The 12,971-nt window shown below is 55.5% G+C and overlaps 1 protein-coding gene across 1 annotated transcript in view; it reads right to left on the bottom strand.

Moving 5' to 3' along the window:
• Positions 1-12,971, bottom strand: part of FBN3 (fibrillin 3) — a 125,852-nt gene that overhangs the window by 20,048 nt on the left and 92,833 nt on the right. Inside the window, exons 23-37 of the mRNA XM_027706108.1 lie at positions 12,416-12,643; positions 12,178-12,303; positions 10,273-10,401; positions 7,136-7,261; positions 6,602-6,727; positions 6,205-6,327; positions 5,820-5,945; positions 5,595-5,720; positions 4,668-4,790; positions 3,362-3,484; positions 2,382-2,507; positions 1,832-1,954; positions 1,375-1,497; positions 777-938; positions 208-276 (exon numbers count right to left, since the gene is read on the bottom strand). Of these exons, the coding sequence (XP_027561909.1) occupies positions 208-276; positions 777-938; positions 1,375-1,497; positions 1,832-1,954; positions 2,382-2,507; positions 3,362-3,484; positions 4,668-4,790; positions 5,595-5,720; positions 5,820-5,945; positions 6,205-6,327; positions 6,602-6,727; positions 7,136-7,261; positions 10,273-10,401; positions 12,178-12,303; positions 12,416-12,643 (1,959 nt within the window). The remainder of the gene's footprint in view (positions 1-207; positions 277-776; positions 939-1,374; positions 1,498-1,831; positions 1,955-2,381; positions 2,508-3,361; positions 3,485-4,667; positions 4,791-5,594; positions 5,721-5,819; positions 5,946-6,204; positions 6,328-6,601; positions 6,728-7,135; positions 7,262-10,272; positions 10,402-12,177; positions 12,304-12,415; positions 12,644-12,971) is intronic.

The raw sequence follows: 12,971 nt of genomic DNA, 5'->3' as shown, positions 1-12,971 counted from the left end.
TCCCTGGAGGTTTTTAAGGTGAGACTGGATGTGGCATCAGTGCCATGGGCTGGGAACACGGCGGGGTTGGATCAAGGGTTGGACTTGATGATCTCAGAGGTCCCTTCCAACCCAGCTGATTCTGTGATTCAAAGGTGGGTACCCAGCAGTGCCCTCACAGGGCTGGGCTCCCCCAGCACCCTGGGCACAGGGCACAGGATAACTCACCCTCCAGGATGACAGTGATGGGGTTGGGCCGGAATCCTTCCCCTCCAGGGCACAGGGTCTTGTACTCGGCTGTGGAAAAATCAGTCAGGGGGGTCCCGAGCTCGGGGGGGGCTCCCAGGAAACAGGAGGGGGAGGGAGAAGTGGGAGAAACCCAGGAGAAACTTGGGAGAAACAGGCCATGGAGGTGGTGGTGGCAGAGGGAGTGGCCCAACTTCCACAGCCTGCCAAGCCAAATTATCCCTCCTGGCTCTGCCTGCCCACTGGAATAACAGGGTTATTCCACGTCCCCCACCGGACTAGGGATGAAGGATCCCAACCTGAATCCCACAAGGCATGACCAGCCGGGTCTCCCCCACCCCACTTCACCCCTCCCCTGCCCTGCCTGGCCCTGCACAGGGTTGCCTCCCTCTCCCTCAGCTTCCCTTCCTCCATCGTCATGATGGAGCAGCAAATCCAGGACCCAGGAGCCCCGCCCTGAGCTGAGAGCCCATAGGGAAGCATCCCTGTCTCTCTTCCCTGCTGTCCATCCATCCCATTCCCGAGTTCCCCCCAGGCATTTCCCAACTCACTGGTGTTGGCTGGAGGGCACAGCTCACAGGGGTTGCCCCAGGCACGGCCCAGGGAGCAGCAGCAGGAGGCCCGAGTGACCCCGACTCCGATCTCTGCACTGCAGGAGATCCCCCCGTCTCCTCGATCCTGGGTGTCCAGGAAGCAATTCCCAACACGGGTGTCTGCACAAAGACAGGGGTGGGTGAGCAAAACCTCTCCAGGAAACCTTGTGTGCACAGGAGGAACAGAATCACGGGATCCCAGACTGGTTTGGGCTGGGGGGACCTTGAAGGTCATGGAATTCCACCCTCTGCCACGGGCAGGGACACCTTCCACCAGCCCAGGTTGCTCCAAGCCCCGTCCAGTGGTGCCTTGGATACTTCCAGAGAATAAGAACAGCCCCAGAGCTGCCCTGGAATAACTTCTTCAAGAAGCAGAGCACCCACATGGGTGACACAAGGTGGGCCAGGCCCGACAGGAGGTGGCTTCTCTTCTGCTGCTGGGGCAGAGAGTGGTCAGCCAGCCTGGTAGTGGCCAGTTCCAGCTCTGAGGGACCACCAAGAAGTCCCCCCAAGGCGCTGGGTGGAAGGGGTGCTCTCCATGCAGGTCCCCACTCACCCACACAGCCCACCCCCGTGGGGTTCAGCTCGAAGTCCTGGGGGCAGTTGCACAAGTAGCTGCCGGGGGTGTTGACGCAGAGCCCGTTGATGCAGTTCACAGGGTCTGCACATTCATTGATGTCTGAAAGGATGGAAGGGTGGAGAGTGAAAAACAAGGCGAAGATTGGCACAGAAACCACAGCCCTGAGCTCTGTAGGTGAACTCCCACACCGTCTGGTTCCTAAGATGGTCATGGGATGGTCACCAAAGCCCTTCTAGAAATGGGTCTTGCCTTGTCCCACCTCCCACCACCCTCCCAGAGGCAGCAGAAAGGAGCAGAGCCACACTGAGCTGTCCCTCCTGTCCCCCTTCCAGCAGCCAAGACCCATCCCCACGTCCCACCGAGCTGGTTTTAGGCTGCTGGTGCCACCCCCAGCAGACCCCAGAGCAGTGCCCCTCTCCCAGCCAGCCCTGACCTGTGCAGTTGCCTCCACTCCTGTCCAGCTCATATCCATCGTCGCAGGCGCAGCGGAACATCCCGGGCAGGTTCTGGCAGGTGCCAAAGACACAGATGTTCTGGAAGGTGCATTCATCGATGTCTGCAAAAAACAGGCAGAGCTGGGCACTCAGGGTGTGCCAGAGCCAGGGCCAGCACAGGCTTCTCCTGTCCCACCACGGCCCTGCTGCGGGTGACCCATCTCGGGATGGCTTTGGTGCCGTGGGAGACCATCTCCTGGGTGAGCAGGACCGCTCTCAGTGCCCTCTCCTCTCACCCCTGCCCACATTTTGCAGGAATGTTGCATCAATGCCCTCTCCTCTCACCCCTGCCCACATTTTGCAGGAATCCTTGGCTTAGCCCAACCCCTCTGAAGGCTGGGGACCAACTCCTGCCCGCTGGAAGCTCGGGAGCTCTGCACCACCAGGTGATGAGGGGCCTTAGCAATGGACGGGGTGGTGACAGAGCAGTGGAGAGGGAAGGGCAGAAGGGAGGTGGGCACTGAGCTGGACAGAACTCTGGGCACTCACCCTGGCAGGCCTTGCTGTCCTCGGTGGGGTTGAAGCCCATCTCGCACTCGCAGCGGTACCCGCCGGGGGCATTGAGGCACTGCCCGTTCTCACACAGGTTCACGTTGTCTGCACACTCATCCACGTCTAGAGAGACCCAGCAGGACACTGACACAGCAACCCCCAGCACGTGGCACTTCCCTCAACTCGCCCTCAACGTTCCCACGAGCCCATCCCACCCCTCTGCTGCGAGGGGGCTGCAGTTCTCCTCCCTGCCTTGATCCTCCCCAAACACCTCCTGAGGGGGTGGTGGATCCCTGCTGAAGGGGTGGTGGATCCCTGCTGAAGGTATCTGAGGTGTAAGTCGGGCTGCTGTGGATTTTGGGGGACACCTGGGATTTTGGGGGAAGCCCAGACACACGCCCCAAGGTGCTGAGCCAGGCTGGTGGGGAAGAGGGCGAAGGATGAGAAGAAAACAAGCTCAGAAAAGAGAATGACATGTCTGCCCAGGAGGAATTCCTCCAGTGGTGTTGTTTCTTCGAGTAAAGCTGCGATAACACGAAGCAAAATTAAATATTCCAAACCACTGTTTGAACTGAAGCAGTACGAAAAAAAAAAAAGGAAGTAAAATGGCTTGGGATCAGTGAGTTATTTTGTCTGGAGAGCAGCTCCAGGGAATATCCAGTGACTTGGAACTGTGAGAAATAATAATCCCTAAAGGCTTTTTACTTAAGGCTTGTTACATCTGCATAACGAGCCGTGGGGGCTTAAACACCCCCCTGGAGCTGCTGCAGCTTTGGTGAGAACACTCCACCACCCCACCACCCCACCACCTCTTTCACGACGACTTTTTAATTAAAAGCCTTCAAACACGCAGGTCCATTCATCACCTGCGCTTACAGAGAAACTGCCAGTCCCCTTGTTAAAATGGGGGATTTTGGGGGCATAATTGGGATACAATTCCACATCCCATGGCACATTCCTGGTGCCCGTGGGCTCACCTGAGCAGGAGAAGCCGTCGCCGTTGAAGCCCTCTCGGCAGGCGCAGCGGTAGGAGCCGGGCGTGTTCACGCAGTTGGCGTTGAGGTTGCACTTGTGCTCTTCGGTCGCACACTCGTCCAGGTCTGGGCAGGGGAGAACACCCCGTCAGGGCTCTGCCTCCGGCCCTGCCCCCCCGAGCCTGGGCAGCTCCGGGGGCTCAGGGATGCTCCGGGAGGTTCTCCGGGTGCTCGGAGCGCTCGCGAGGCTCCGACGGATCTCTGGGAGCTTCTCTGGTCCTCTGTGACCCCAGGTGCCACATCTACACAGCTTTGAGATCCCTCCAGGGATGGTGACTCCACCAGCTCCCTGGACAGCCCATTCCAGGGCTTGACAACCCTCTCCGGGAATGAAGTTTCCCTAATATTCAACCTAAACTTCACCTGAGGGAACTTCTACCAGCCCTGGGAATGGGACCTGTCAGCCTTTGGAATGGGTGCTGCACCAGCCCTAGGAATGGGTTCTACCACCCCTGGGAATGGGTTCTACCACCCCTGGGAATGGGTCCTGCCAGCCTTTGGAATGGCAGCCCTGGGAAGAAGTTCTACCAGCTCTGGGAATGGGCCCTGCCAACCCTGGGAATGGGTTCTGCCAGCCTTTGGAATGGCAGCCCTGGAAATGGGTTCTGCCAGCCCTGGGAATGGGTTCTACCAGACCTGGGAAGGGATGCTTCCTCTTGTCACAGAATCCCAGAATATTCCAGGTTGGAAGGGACCCCCAAGGATCATCCAGTCCAACTCCTGGCCCTGCACAGGACCATCCCCATGTGCCTGAGAGGATCATCCAAATGCTCCTGGAGCTCTGGCAGCCTTGGGGCTGTGCCCACTGCCCTGGGGAGCCTGGGCAGTGCCCAACCACCCTCTGGGGGAAGAACCTTGTCCTGGGATCCAACCTGAGCCTGCCCTGACACAGCTCCAGGCCATTCCCTGGGTGCTGTCCCTGGTCCCCCCAGAGCAGAGCTCAGTCCCTGCCCCTCCTCTGCCCCTCCCAGGGAAGTTGTAACTGCCATGAGCTCTCCCCTCAGTCTCCTCTTCCTATCCCTTGTTCCCTGGGAGCAGAGCCCAACTCCCTCCCTGCTCCCCTCTCCCGTCAGGGAGTCACAGAGAGCCAGAAGGTCCCCCCTGAACCTCCTTTTCTCCAGGCTGAGCCCCCTCAGCTCCCTCAGCCGCTCTTCATCCGACTCCTGGTGCTCTCAGCCCACGTGCCAGCTTAGCCCACTCAGCCCTCAGAGGTGCCCCCAGGAGCTCCCTGTGCCGGGTGAGGACTCACCATTGCACTTGAGCCCGTCCCCGAGCCAGCCCGTGCGACACTTGCACTTGAAGCTGCCGGGCACGTTGATGCAGGAGGCGTGCATGTCGCAGTTGTGCGCCCCGATCTCGCACTCGTCGATGTCTGAGGGGAGGAAGGACACACAGCTCAGCTCTCCCAGGGCAGGAGAGAGCAGCCAGGCGTGATCCCGCTCCTGGGTTTGGGTTCCAATGGTTCCCAGGAGCCCTGAATCTCGGCATTTTGGGGAACAGGCTGCCTGGGGTTGGACCCCAGAGCTGAAGGGCTGAGGAAGATGATGTGAAAGGAAGGGCAGGGCCTGGCTTGGGTATTAATTACAAATAGATCAATTCCTGTCTCTAACCTGCCTTCCTGGCCACCTCTGACTGTCCAGGAGGAGGTCAGGTATGATCCTGCTCATGGGTTTGGATACCAATGGATCCCAGGAGCCTGAACCTCGGCATTTTGGGGAACAGGCTGCCTGGAGCTGGAGCCCTGAGCTCTGGAAGATGATGCAAAAGGAAAGGTTTGGCTATCAACTAGAAATAGGTCAGTTCTTGTCTCTAACCTGCCTTCCTGGCCATCTCTGGCTGCCCAGGAGGGGGTCCAGCTATGATCCTGCTCCTGGGTTTGGTACCAATGGCTCCCAGGAGCCTGAACCTCGGTAGTTTGGGGAACAGGCTGCCTGGAGCTGGAGCCCTGAGCTGGAAAATGTTGTAAAAGGAAAGGTTTGGCTATCAACTAGAAATAGGTCAGTTCTTGTCTCTAACCTGCCTTCCTGGCCACCTCTGGCTGCCCAGGATTTGCTCCCAGCACAGCCACACCCCTGGGTGCCCACGGCATCCCCCACACAACACCCCAAGCACGGCGTCCTCTCCATGGCAGCCGTGGGAGATGTCTGGGAAGGCTCCAGGTCTGCTGAATTCCCACCTGTGCAGCCTGTGGTTCCCTTCTTGACGAAGTAGCCGAGCTGGCAGTGGCAGATGAAGGAGCCCTTGGTGTTCTCACACTCGCCGTGCAGGCAGATGTTGGGGTTGAGGTCACACTCGTTCACATCTGCGGGAGGAAAAGAACCATGGAACACCACAAGGACTCTGGGGCAACCCTCTGTATCCCTTCCTGCATCCACCAGCAGTGCTGCAGCACAGCCCTCACCAATGCAGGTCTTCATGTCCAGGGATGCCATGAAGCCGTCGAAGCAGAGGCACCGGTACTCGCCGGGGATGTTTGTGCACTGCCCACCATCACAGATGTCAGGATTGTCCTCACACTCATCGATATCTGGAGAGGGGAGACCATTGCCAAGGTAAACAGTATTGTGGAAGCCCAGGAGGGAGGCACAGGAGGGGCTTTGCTCCAAATCCTGCAGTTCCAGGAGCCCGTGAGAGGGGGTTGGACGGGAAAATCACCCCTGGGGAACAGGCTCAAAAACGAGATTCCCTCACCCTGAAGCGGCCACAGAGGTGCCCGGGGCAGCACCTCCGAGGGTTGAGGTGGGCACTGACCTGCACAGGACCTCTTGTCCGGCACGGGCACTGACCTGCACAGGACCTCTTGTCCGGCATGAGTGCGTAGCCCTCGCTGCAGCTGCACTCGTAGCTGCCCTCCGAGTTGGAGCAGTGGGTGTCACAGCCCCCGTTGGTGATGGTGCACTCGTCGATGTCTGGGGACAAGGGACAGGTCAGGCAGCGGTTTGGGTGGTGGGTTGGGATATGTGCCTCGCAGCAGAGGTGCTGAAGAGGACACCAACCCCTACCCCCCAACCACAGCCACCCACACTCCCTCACCGGTAGATTTGGCCGCCGCTCAACCGGGAGGTTCCCCCCTCGTCCAACCCTCCAACGCCCCGGTGAGCATTATAACAGACAAGAGGCCAGGAGGGCTCTGGGCTCATCCTGGGGTCCTGGAATGACTCTTTGGCATGGAGGAGGACTCACCAACACAGCCCTGCCTGTCCAGCGTGGCCTGGAAGCCCGAGTCGCACGAGCACTGGTAGGTGCCGATGACGTTCACGCAGCGCCCGTTGCGACACAGGTTGTCACTGAGGGAGCACTCGTTGATATCTGGGAGGGGGGAAGAGCAGTTGGAGCAGCCAGCCAGGTTGATTCCCACCCTGGGAATCACCTGGTGCCCACCCCAGGGTCTCCACACTGAGTTTGTCGTTGCCTCGTTGGTCGGTGCTCAGTGAACAGCAGAAGGAACAACGTAAGTGTAGTGAAACCCTGGGAACAACACTGTTCTAAACCATATCTCATGGAATCACAGGGTGGTTTGGGTGGGAAGGGACCTTAAGAATCATCTCATTGCACCCTCTGCCATGGGCAGAGACACATTCCACCAGACCAGGCTGCTCCAACCTGGTCTCGGGCGCTTCCAGGGAAGAAGATATTCGTACACCCTGCACGAGACCTGAGTTTCCCTGCATGATTCCCCTTGAACCCTTACTGTGACGCAGGTTTCCAGCCTCTCACCTATGCAGGTGTTGCCCTCAGCTGTCAGCTCGTGGCCAGGGGGGCAGATGCACTCGAAGCTGCCGTCGGTGTTCATGCAGATCCCGCCCCGGCACAGCAGCGGGTCCCGCTCGCACTCGTTGATATCTGCACACAACGACACCAATTGTCCCCTTCCAGAGGGTTTTCCAGCTAGCAGGGCAATGCTGGTGCCAGCAGCACAGTTCCCACCACCAGAGGGACATCCCAAAACACAGGGACATCCCAAAATTACCGGGGCGGCGAATCCCGGGATTGGGTGAGTCCAGTGGACTCCTGGTTGAAATCACAACTCTTGCCGTGACCTCAGCAGGACATAAAGTGTGACATCAGGAGCAAGGACATCATTAGCTTTGTGCAGTTGAGCCAGCAAGGACTAGAAGGATAATTCCCAGCCCCTCTATCCCAGTACATTTTCACAAATCCCATCAGCAGAGGAAGAATTCCTTGGAGGAGGTGACTCAGCTCCCTGTCACCTCAAGGACAAGGTGGAATTGGATATAATAATGAGCAGATAATAATGAGCTTTAAATAAATAAAGGACAACAAAACAAGATCCTTGTATAAAGATATGTGACATCTCACTGCTGCAAGGAGCCAGCAGATCATTGGTGGGGACTGTGACAGTCTCAGAGGAGGAGGAGAAGGAGGAAGATGATGAGTGGGAGCTGTGGGAACCCACACCACAAACTGCATGGAAAAGACAAACCCCAGGCCAGTGGCAGGGCAGGAATTGGTTTCAAAGAACACAGAGAATAAAACATGAAAAATAAATAAATGGTGTTGAATCACACCAAGGACTGAAGTGGTTTGGAAGTCCAAGCCAAAGCAGAACATCAAGAGTAGGTCAGTGAGACAAGTGAGTCTGGCTGGACAGACGAGGAAAAGAACATGGAATGCCAGGAATTAGAGGACAGCAAGAGTCTGGCTGAGCTGTTGGAGAAGAACTGAGGTACTGAGGTCACTGATGGGATTTTTTAAGCTCCAAACAAGAATTATTAAATTGAAAACAGATGAGACTCTGACAGAGTAAAAACAAGCACTGGGCAGGTGGGAGGAGCTGTAAAGAATTTCTGAGGATAAAGGACTGTGAGCTGGGCAGGTGAAAGGAGCCTTTACAATTATAACTGAAAAGCAGGAGAGTGTGGATGGTCTACCAGAACTTCTCAGGAAGGAATTGATCCCTGAAAATGTCTGGGGAGCTTGGCAGGGACCTCTTTCATGGCTAAGGCTGGTATGGAACTGCTGCAGAGCCCAAGGAAAGGTGCAGATTAAATATCACACACAGTGATATTTAAATATCACATAAAGTGAGACCAGGTTGAGAGAGATTTTAGAAGAGATCCAGTGGAAAGCAGCCCAAGAAAAACAGGATGAATCAGCAAGGTTCTGAGCTGGAGGAGACACAATCCATCTCCTGGTGGACCTCTTGCTCAGCAAGGTGTATCTCCATGTCCTCCTGCCAGGGGAGGCACTTGATTTAATGACACGTGGCTGGAGGATGGACTGTGACAGCAGGAGGCCAAGCAGTGCTAGAAAGACAAAATTTAATTTATCTCCTAATACAGGAGTGGAAATGACAGGTCTGCTCATCTGCCAGGGTGCTTGAAAATGGTTTAGTGCAAGGGTTGACCACGTGAGGTTAATAATCTGTGGAGATGGGGGGGTGTTTAGAGTGGGGAATATGTAAACAACCACAGGATCCCAGAATGGTTTGGCTTGGAAGGAACTTTAAAAATCATTCAGCTCCAACCTCCTGCCAGGGGCAGGGACACCTTCCAGTGGCTGAATTCGTCAGTGGCCAAATCAATAACAAGTGGCTGAGAAGGGGAAGGAGATGAGACGTCACGGAAAGCAAAAGGGCCAAGTGGGGGAGAGAACTGGAGCTGTCAAACACCCAGTCCAAGCTGCTGGGCTGGCACAGCTCCACCAGGCACTGGCCAGTGCCCAGGAGAAAGGTGGCAGGAATGAAAATACCAGGCATGGATCCTGTCCCAGCTCAGTGGCAGTGCCAGGCTCGAGCTCCAGCTGCCGGGGGCTGAAAGGAGAGGAAGGTGAACGGCCAAGGTTTGGGGCATGGGAAGGTCCAAGGGAAGAAGAGCATGAAATGAAGAAGAAGGGGCTTGGTTCAAGGACAGGAACAAGTACAAGATGAAGAAGGAAATACAAGGTGATCAGTGGATGACCTCTCCCAGCTCTTATCCCAACTCACAAATCCTTGGCCAGGTTTTTCCCCTCCTCTTCCCCGTTGCCGAGGGGAGGGAGATAAATTTAACTAATAAATTAATAAATAAATAATAAATTTAACTAATAAATAATTAATAAATTTAACCAATATCCCCACTCTGAGTCTGTTTTGCCCACTGTGATGGTGATCAGTGGGTGACCTCTCCCAGCTCTTATCTCAACTCACAAATCCTTCACTGTTTTTTTCCTCTCCTCTTTCCCATTTCCAAGGGGAGGGAGAGACCCAGCCATGGTCAACCCCCTCCTCCTGGCCAAGGGCAGGTCCTTACGAAACCAGAGCAAGGCCTAAAAGAGTTAACTGTTGAGAAACCCCCCCGACACCTGCTCTGCCTGTGCTGCTGAAGAACTCGTTCTGTTCTGCTCGCTGGACCCAAACCTAATCATAAGAAGAGGGCTGGAAATGCTACACAATCAACCTAGAGGTCATAAATTAAGACAGGGTAGACATTAGAATAGGAGAAAAGGGCTTAGAGCCAAGGGTTTCTGCAAGCTTCAGTAGTCAGGATGTTAACAACAGAAAGGTGAGGAGGTCAAAGTGAGAGAGAAGAGAAACAGGCCCCCGATTTGAGGCTGAAGGCCGGAACCAGCACCAAAACTCAGTGCCAAGAGAAGAATCTGGGAAGCGCTGCCCTAAGCCCCGCCTAGACTCTGCCTATTATTAATATGTATGATTAGATGCTGTAACATATGAAGATATATGTTAAAATGTTGTAATTATGTTTGCAGACTGCACAAACACCTTGGTTTTGCATCGGCGCCTCCGACCGAGTTCGTCCGGCACGAGCCGGCTCGCTCCCGACGCCGGATGGATAAACACCTCGCTGCTCAGAGATTAAAAATTCTTAATTCTGAGGGGTTTTGGCATCACTTACCCATGCAGTTCTTCATCATCATGAAGCCGCTCTCGTAGCCCTCGAAGCACTCGCACTCGAAGCTGCCCGGGGTGTTGATGCACGTGCCGTGGCCGCACAGGTCCGGGGAGATGCGGCACTCATCGATGTCTGTGGGGAGGGAGGGACACGATGCCTTCAAAATCTGAGTCCAATCATTATTATTTATATTATTATTATTTATATTATTATTATTATTTATATTATTATTATTTGTATTAATTTCACGAGTTTGTGGTGCGCCGTTGGGAACTAGGCAAGCTACCATCAGACCTTCGTGACTCAGTCATCATCACCTTGTATAAGAAGAAAGGAATTAAATCAGACTGCTCAAGTTACTCTGCTCTCCATTGCTGGCAAGATCCTGGCAAGAATACTCTTGAACAGACTAACACCTGCTATAGCAGAAGGAATTCTACCTGAAAGCCAGTGTGGTTTCAGAGCCAACAGGAGCACCACAGACATGGTGTTATTTGTTCTCAGACAACTGCAAGAGAAGTGTAGGGAACAGAACAAACGTGGGTAGAGCCCTCCCCAAATCTTCGTTCATGAAGCCTAGCCATGATTATTCATATTATTATTATTATTTATATTACTATTATTTATATTACATAGGTTTTAGCACAGCTCCAGCACTTTTAGCCAAGCACCTCCATGCCAGGTCTCCGAAGGTGTTGTTTAACATCCCTTTGTCAGGGATTCCAACGGGTGGAAAAAAATCCGCCTCATTGTGAAAATGTGCTCAGAACAAGACAGAAGTACTTGACAGAGCCAAGTCAAAAGTACTCAGAAGCCTTGAAGATGTTCCAAGAAGGACAGAGATGACGATGAGGAGGAGGATGGGGATGAAGGGGTGGGTGTTTTGGGACCACCAACTCAGCTCTGGGAGGTGGGGCTGAAGGGATGGGACAGGCGGTGTAACCAAGGGGGTCATGTCCAAATATTAGAATTAGATGGTGTTATAAAAATTGTAAAGGCCTGTGCTGTGTGTGTGTGTGCAACACATCTTTGTGCACCAGAGTTGCCACAATTAAAGACCTGCTTTCTAACCTTTCTCTTCTCAAAATCACCCAGAGAATTATTTCTCCCCTTTTAGGCAACAGACACCAGGGAGTGGAGGAAGGACAGGCCACCAGCACCACTAAACCCAGCACTGGGCTTCAAACACTCATTTCATCTCAAACTCAACGCACAGGGGCTGGACAGGTCTGAGCCAGCAGGCCAAGGAACTCCTGGTCCTGAAGGGAGGGATAACAGCCAAGCTGCCTCCCTGGGGCAGGGCTGATCCTTCACCCCACGAGCAGGAGGAGCCTCATGGAATCACGGGACGGTTTGGGTTGGAAGGGAATTCAAAGTTTATCCAGTTCCACGCCCTACCCTGGGTGAGAACCCACCATCCTGGTGCCCTGAAGGACCCCCTGGGACCCCACGTCGGTGCTTTGTCTTTGCTGCAGCACAGCTGGGGGTTTGTGTGCGTGCCACAGAGCACTGCCTGAGGCTGCAGCTTTCCAGGCTCCCTGGATGCATGAGGGACAGTAACTGACACCAAAATCCAAGGAGGAGAGGTGTCAAAGGATCATGGAATCCCAGACTGGTTTGGGCTGGGAGGGACCTTAAAGCTCATCTCATTCCACCCCCTGCCATGGGCTGGGACACCTTCCATTATCCCAGGTTGCTCCAAGCCCCACCCAAGGACACTTCCAAGAATGAGCATCTACCCCTTCCCCCTGTCCTGCCTCCTTTCCCGGCCTCGATGCTTCTGCTCACGGTTGGCTCCTCACCACGTCCCTAAAACAAGCGCCACAACTCCCCTGGGCGTCACCACCATGCCGAGCACCCCCAAAGGCAGCAGGGTGGGTGAGGGTGGCCCAGAGGGGGGTCCCTTACCCGTGCAGTTCCTCTCCTCGGCGTCCAAAGCGAAGCCGTTGCCGCAGATGCACCGGAAGCTGCCGATGGTGTTCCGGCACGTGCCGTGAGTGCAGAGCCCGGAGAAGACCTTGCACTCGTTCACGTCTGGGGGTGGAGAAGAGCAGAGGATCAGCGAGGAGGGGGTGTCTGATGAGCCCAGAGCCCCGGGGGCGGGCGGGCGGGCAGAGGTTGCTTTTTCCCCCCGCTTTCCGCTCACCTTTGTAGAAGGGCCTCCCCGAGAGCACGTCCCCGCGGTTGGCGAAGCCGGGCCCGCGCGGGCAGATGGCCTTGAACTCGCCGGTGCCCGGCTTGGGGCACTCCTCGCAGTCGCTGCCCCAGGCCGAGCCCACGGAGCAGCAGCACATGTCCATGCGGTACTTGCCGGGCAGGGGCTCCGTGCACTCGTCCTCGTCCCAGCGCATGTAGCACTGCTCCACCCGCACGTCTGCGGGGCACAGCGCGGGTCAGCAACCCCCCTGAGGCGCCCACCCGCCGCCAAAACCAACCCTGGCACCCTCTGGGAGTGGTTTCACATGGTAAAAAACACCCTGGCACCCTCTGGGATTGGCTTCATATGGTAAAAACCACCCTGGCACCCTCTGGGAGTGGTTTCACATGGTAAAAACCACTCTGGAACCCTCTGGGACTGGCTTCACATGGTAAAAACCACCCTGGCACCCTCTGGGAGTGGTTTCACACGGTAAAAAACACCCTGGCACCCTCTGGGATTGGCTTCACATGGTAAAAACCACCCTGGCACCCTCTGGGACTGG

The sequence above is a fragment of the Neopelma chrysocephalum genome, unplaced genomic scaffold, assembly GCF_003984885.1.
Source record: "Neopelma chrysocephalum unplaced genomic scaffold, ASM398488v2 Primary Assembly neopelma1_363, whole genome shotgun sequence".
NCBI classification, from domain to species: Eukaryota; Metazoa; Chordata; class Aves; order Passeriformes; family Pipridae; genus Neopelma; species Neopelma chrysocephalum.
This window is presented reverse-complemented; position numbering and strand designations above follow the sequence as displayed.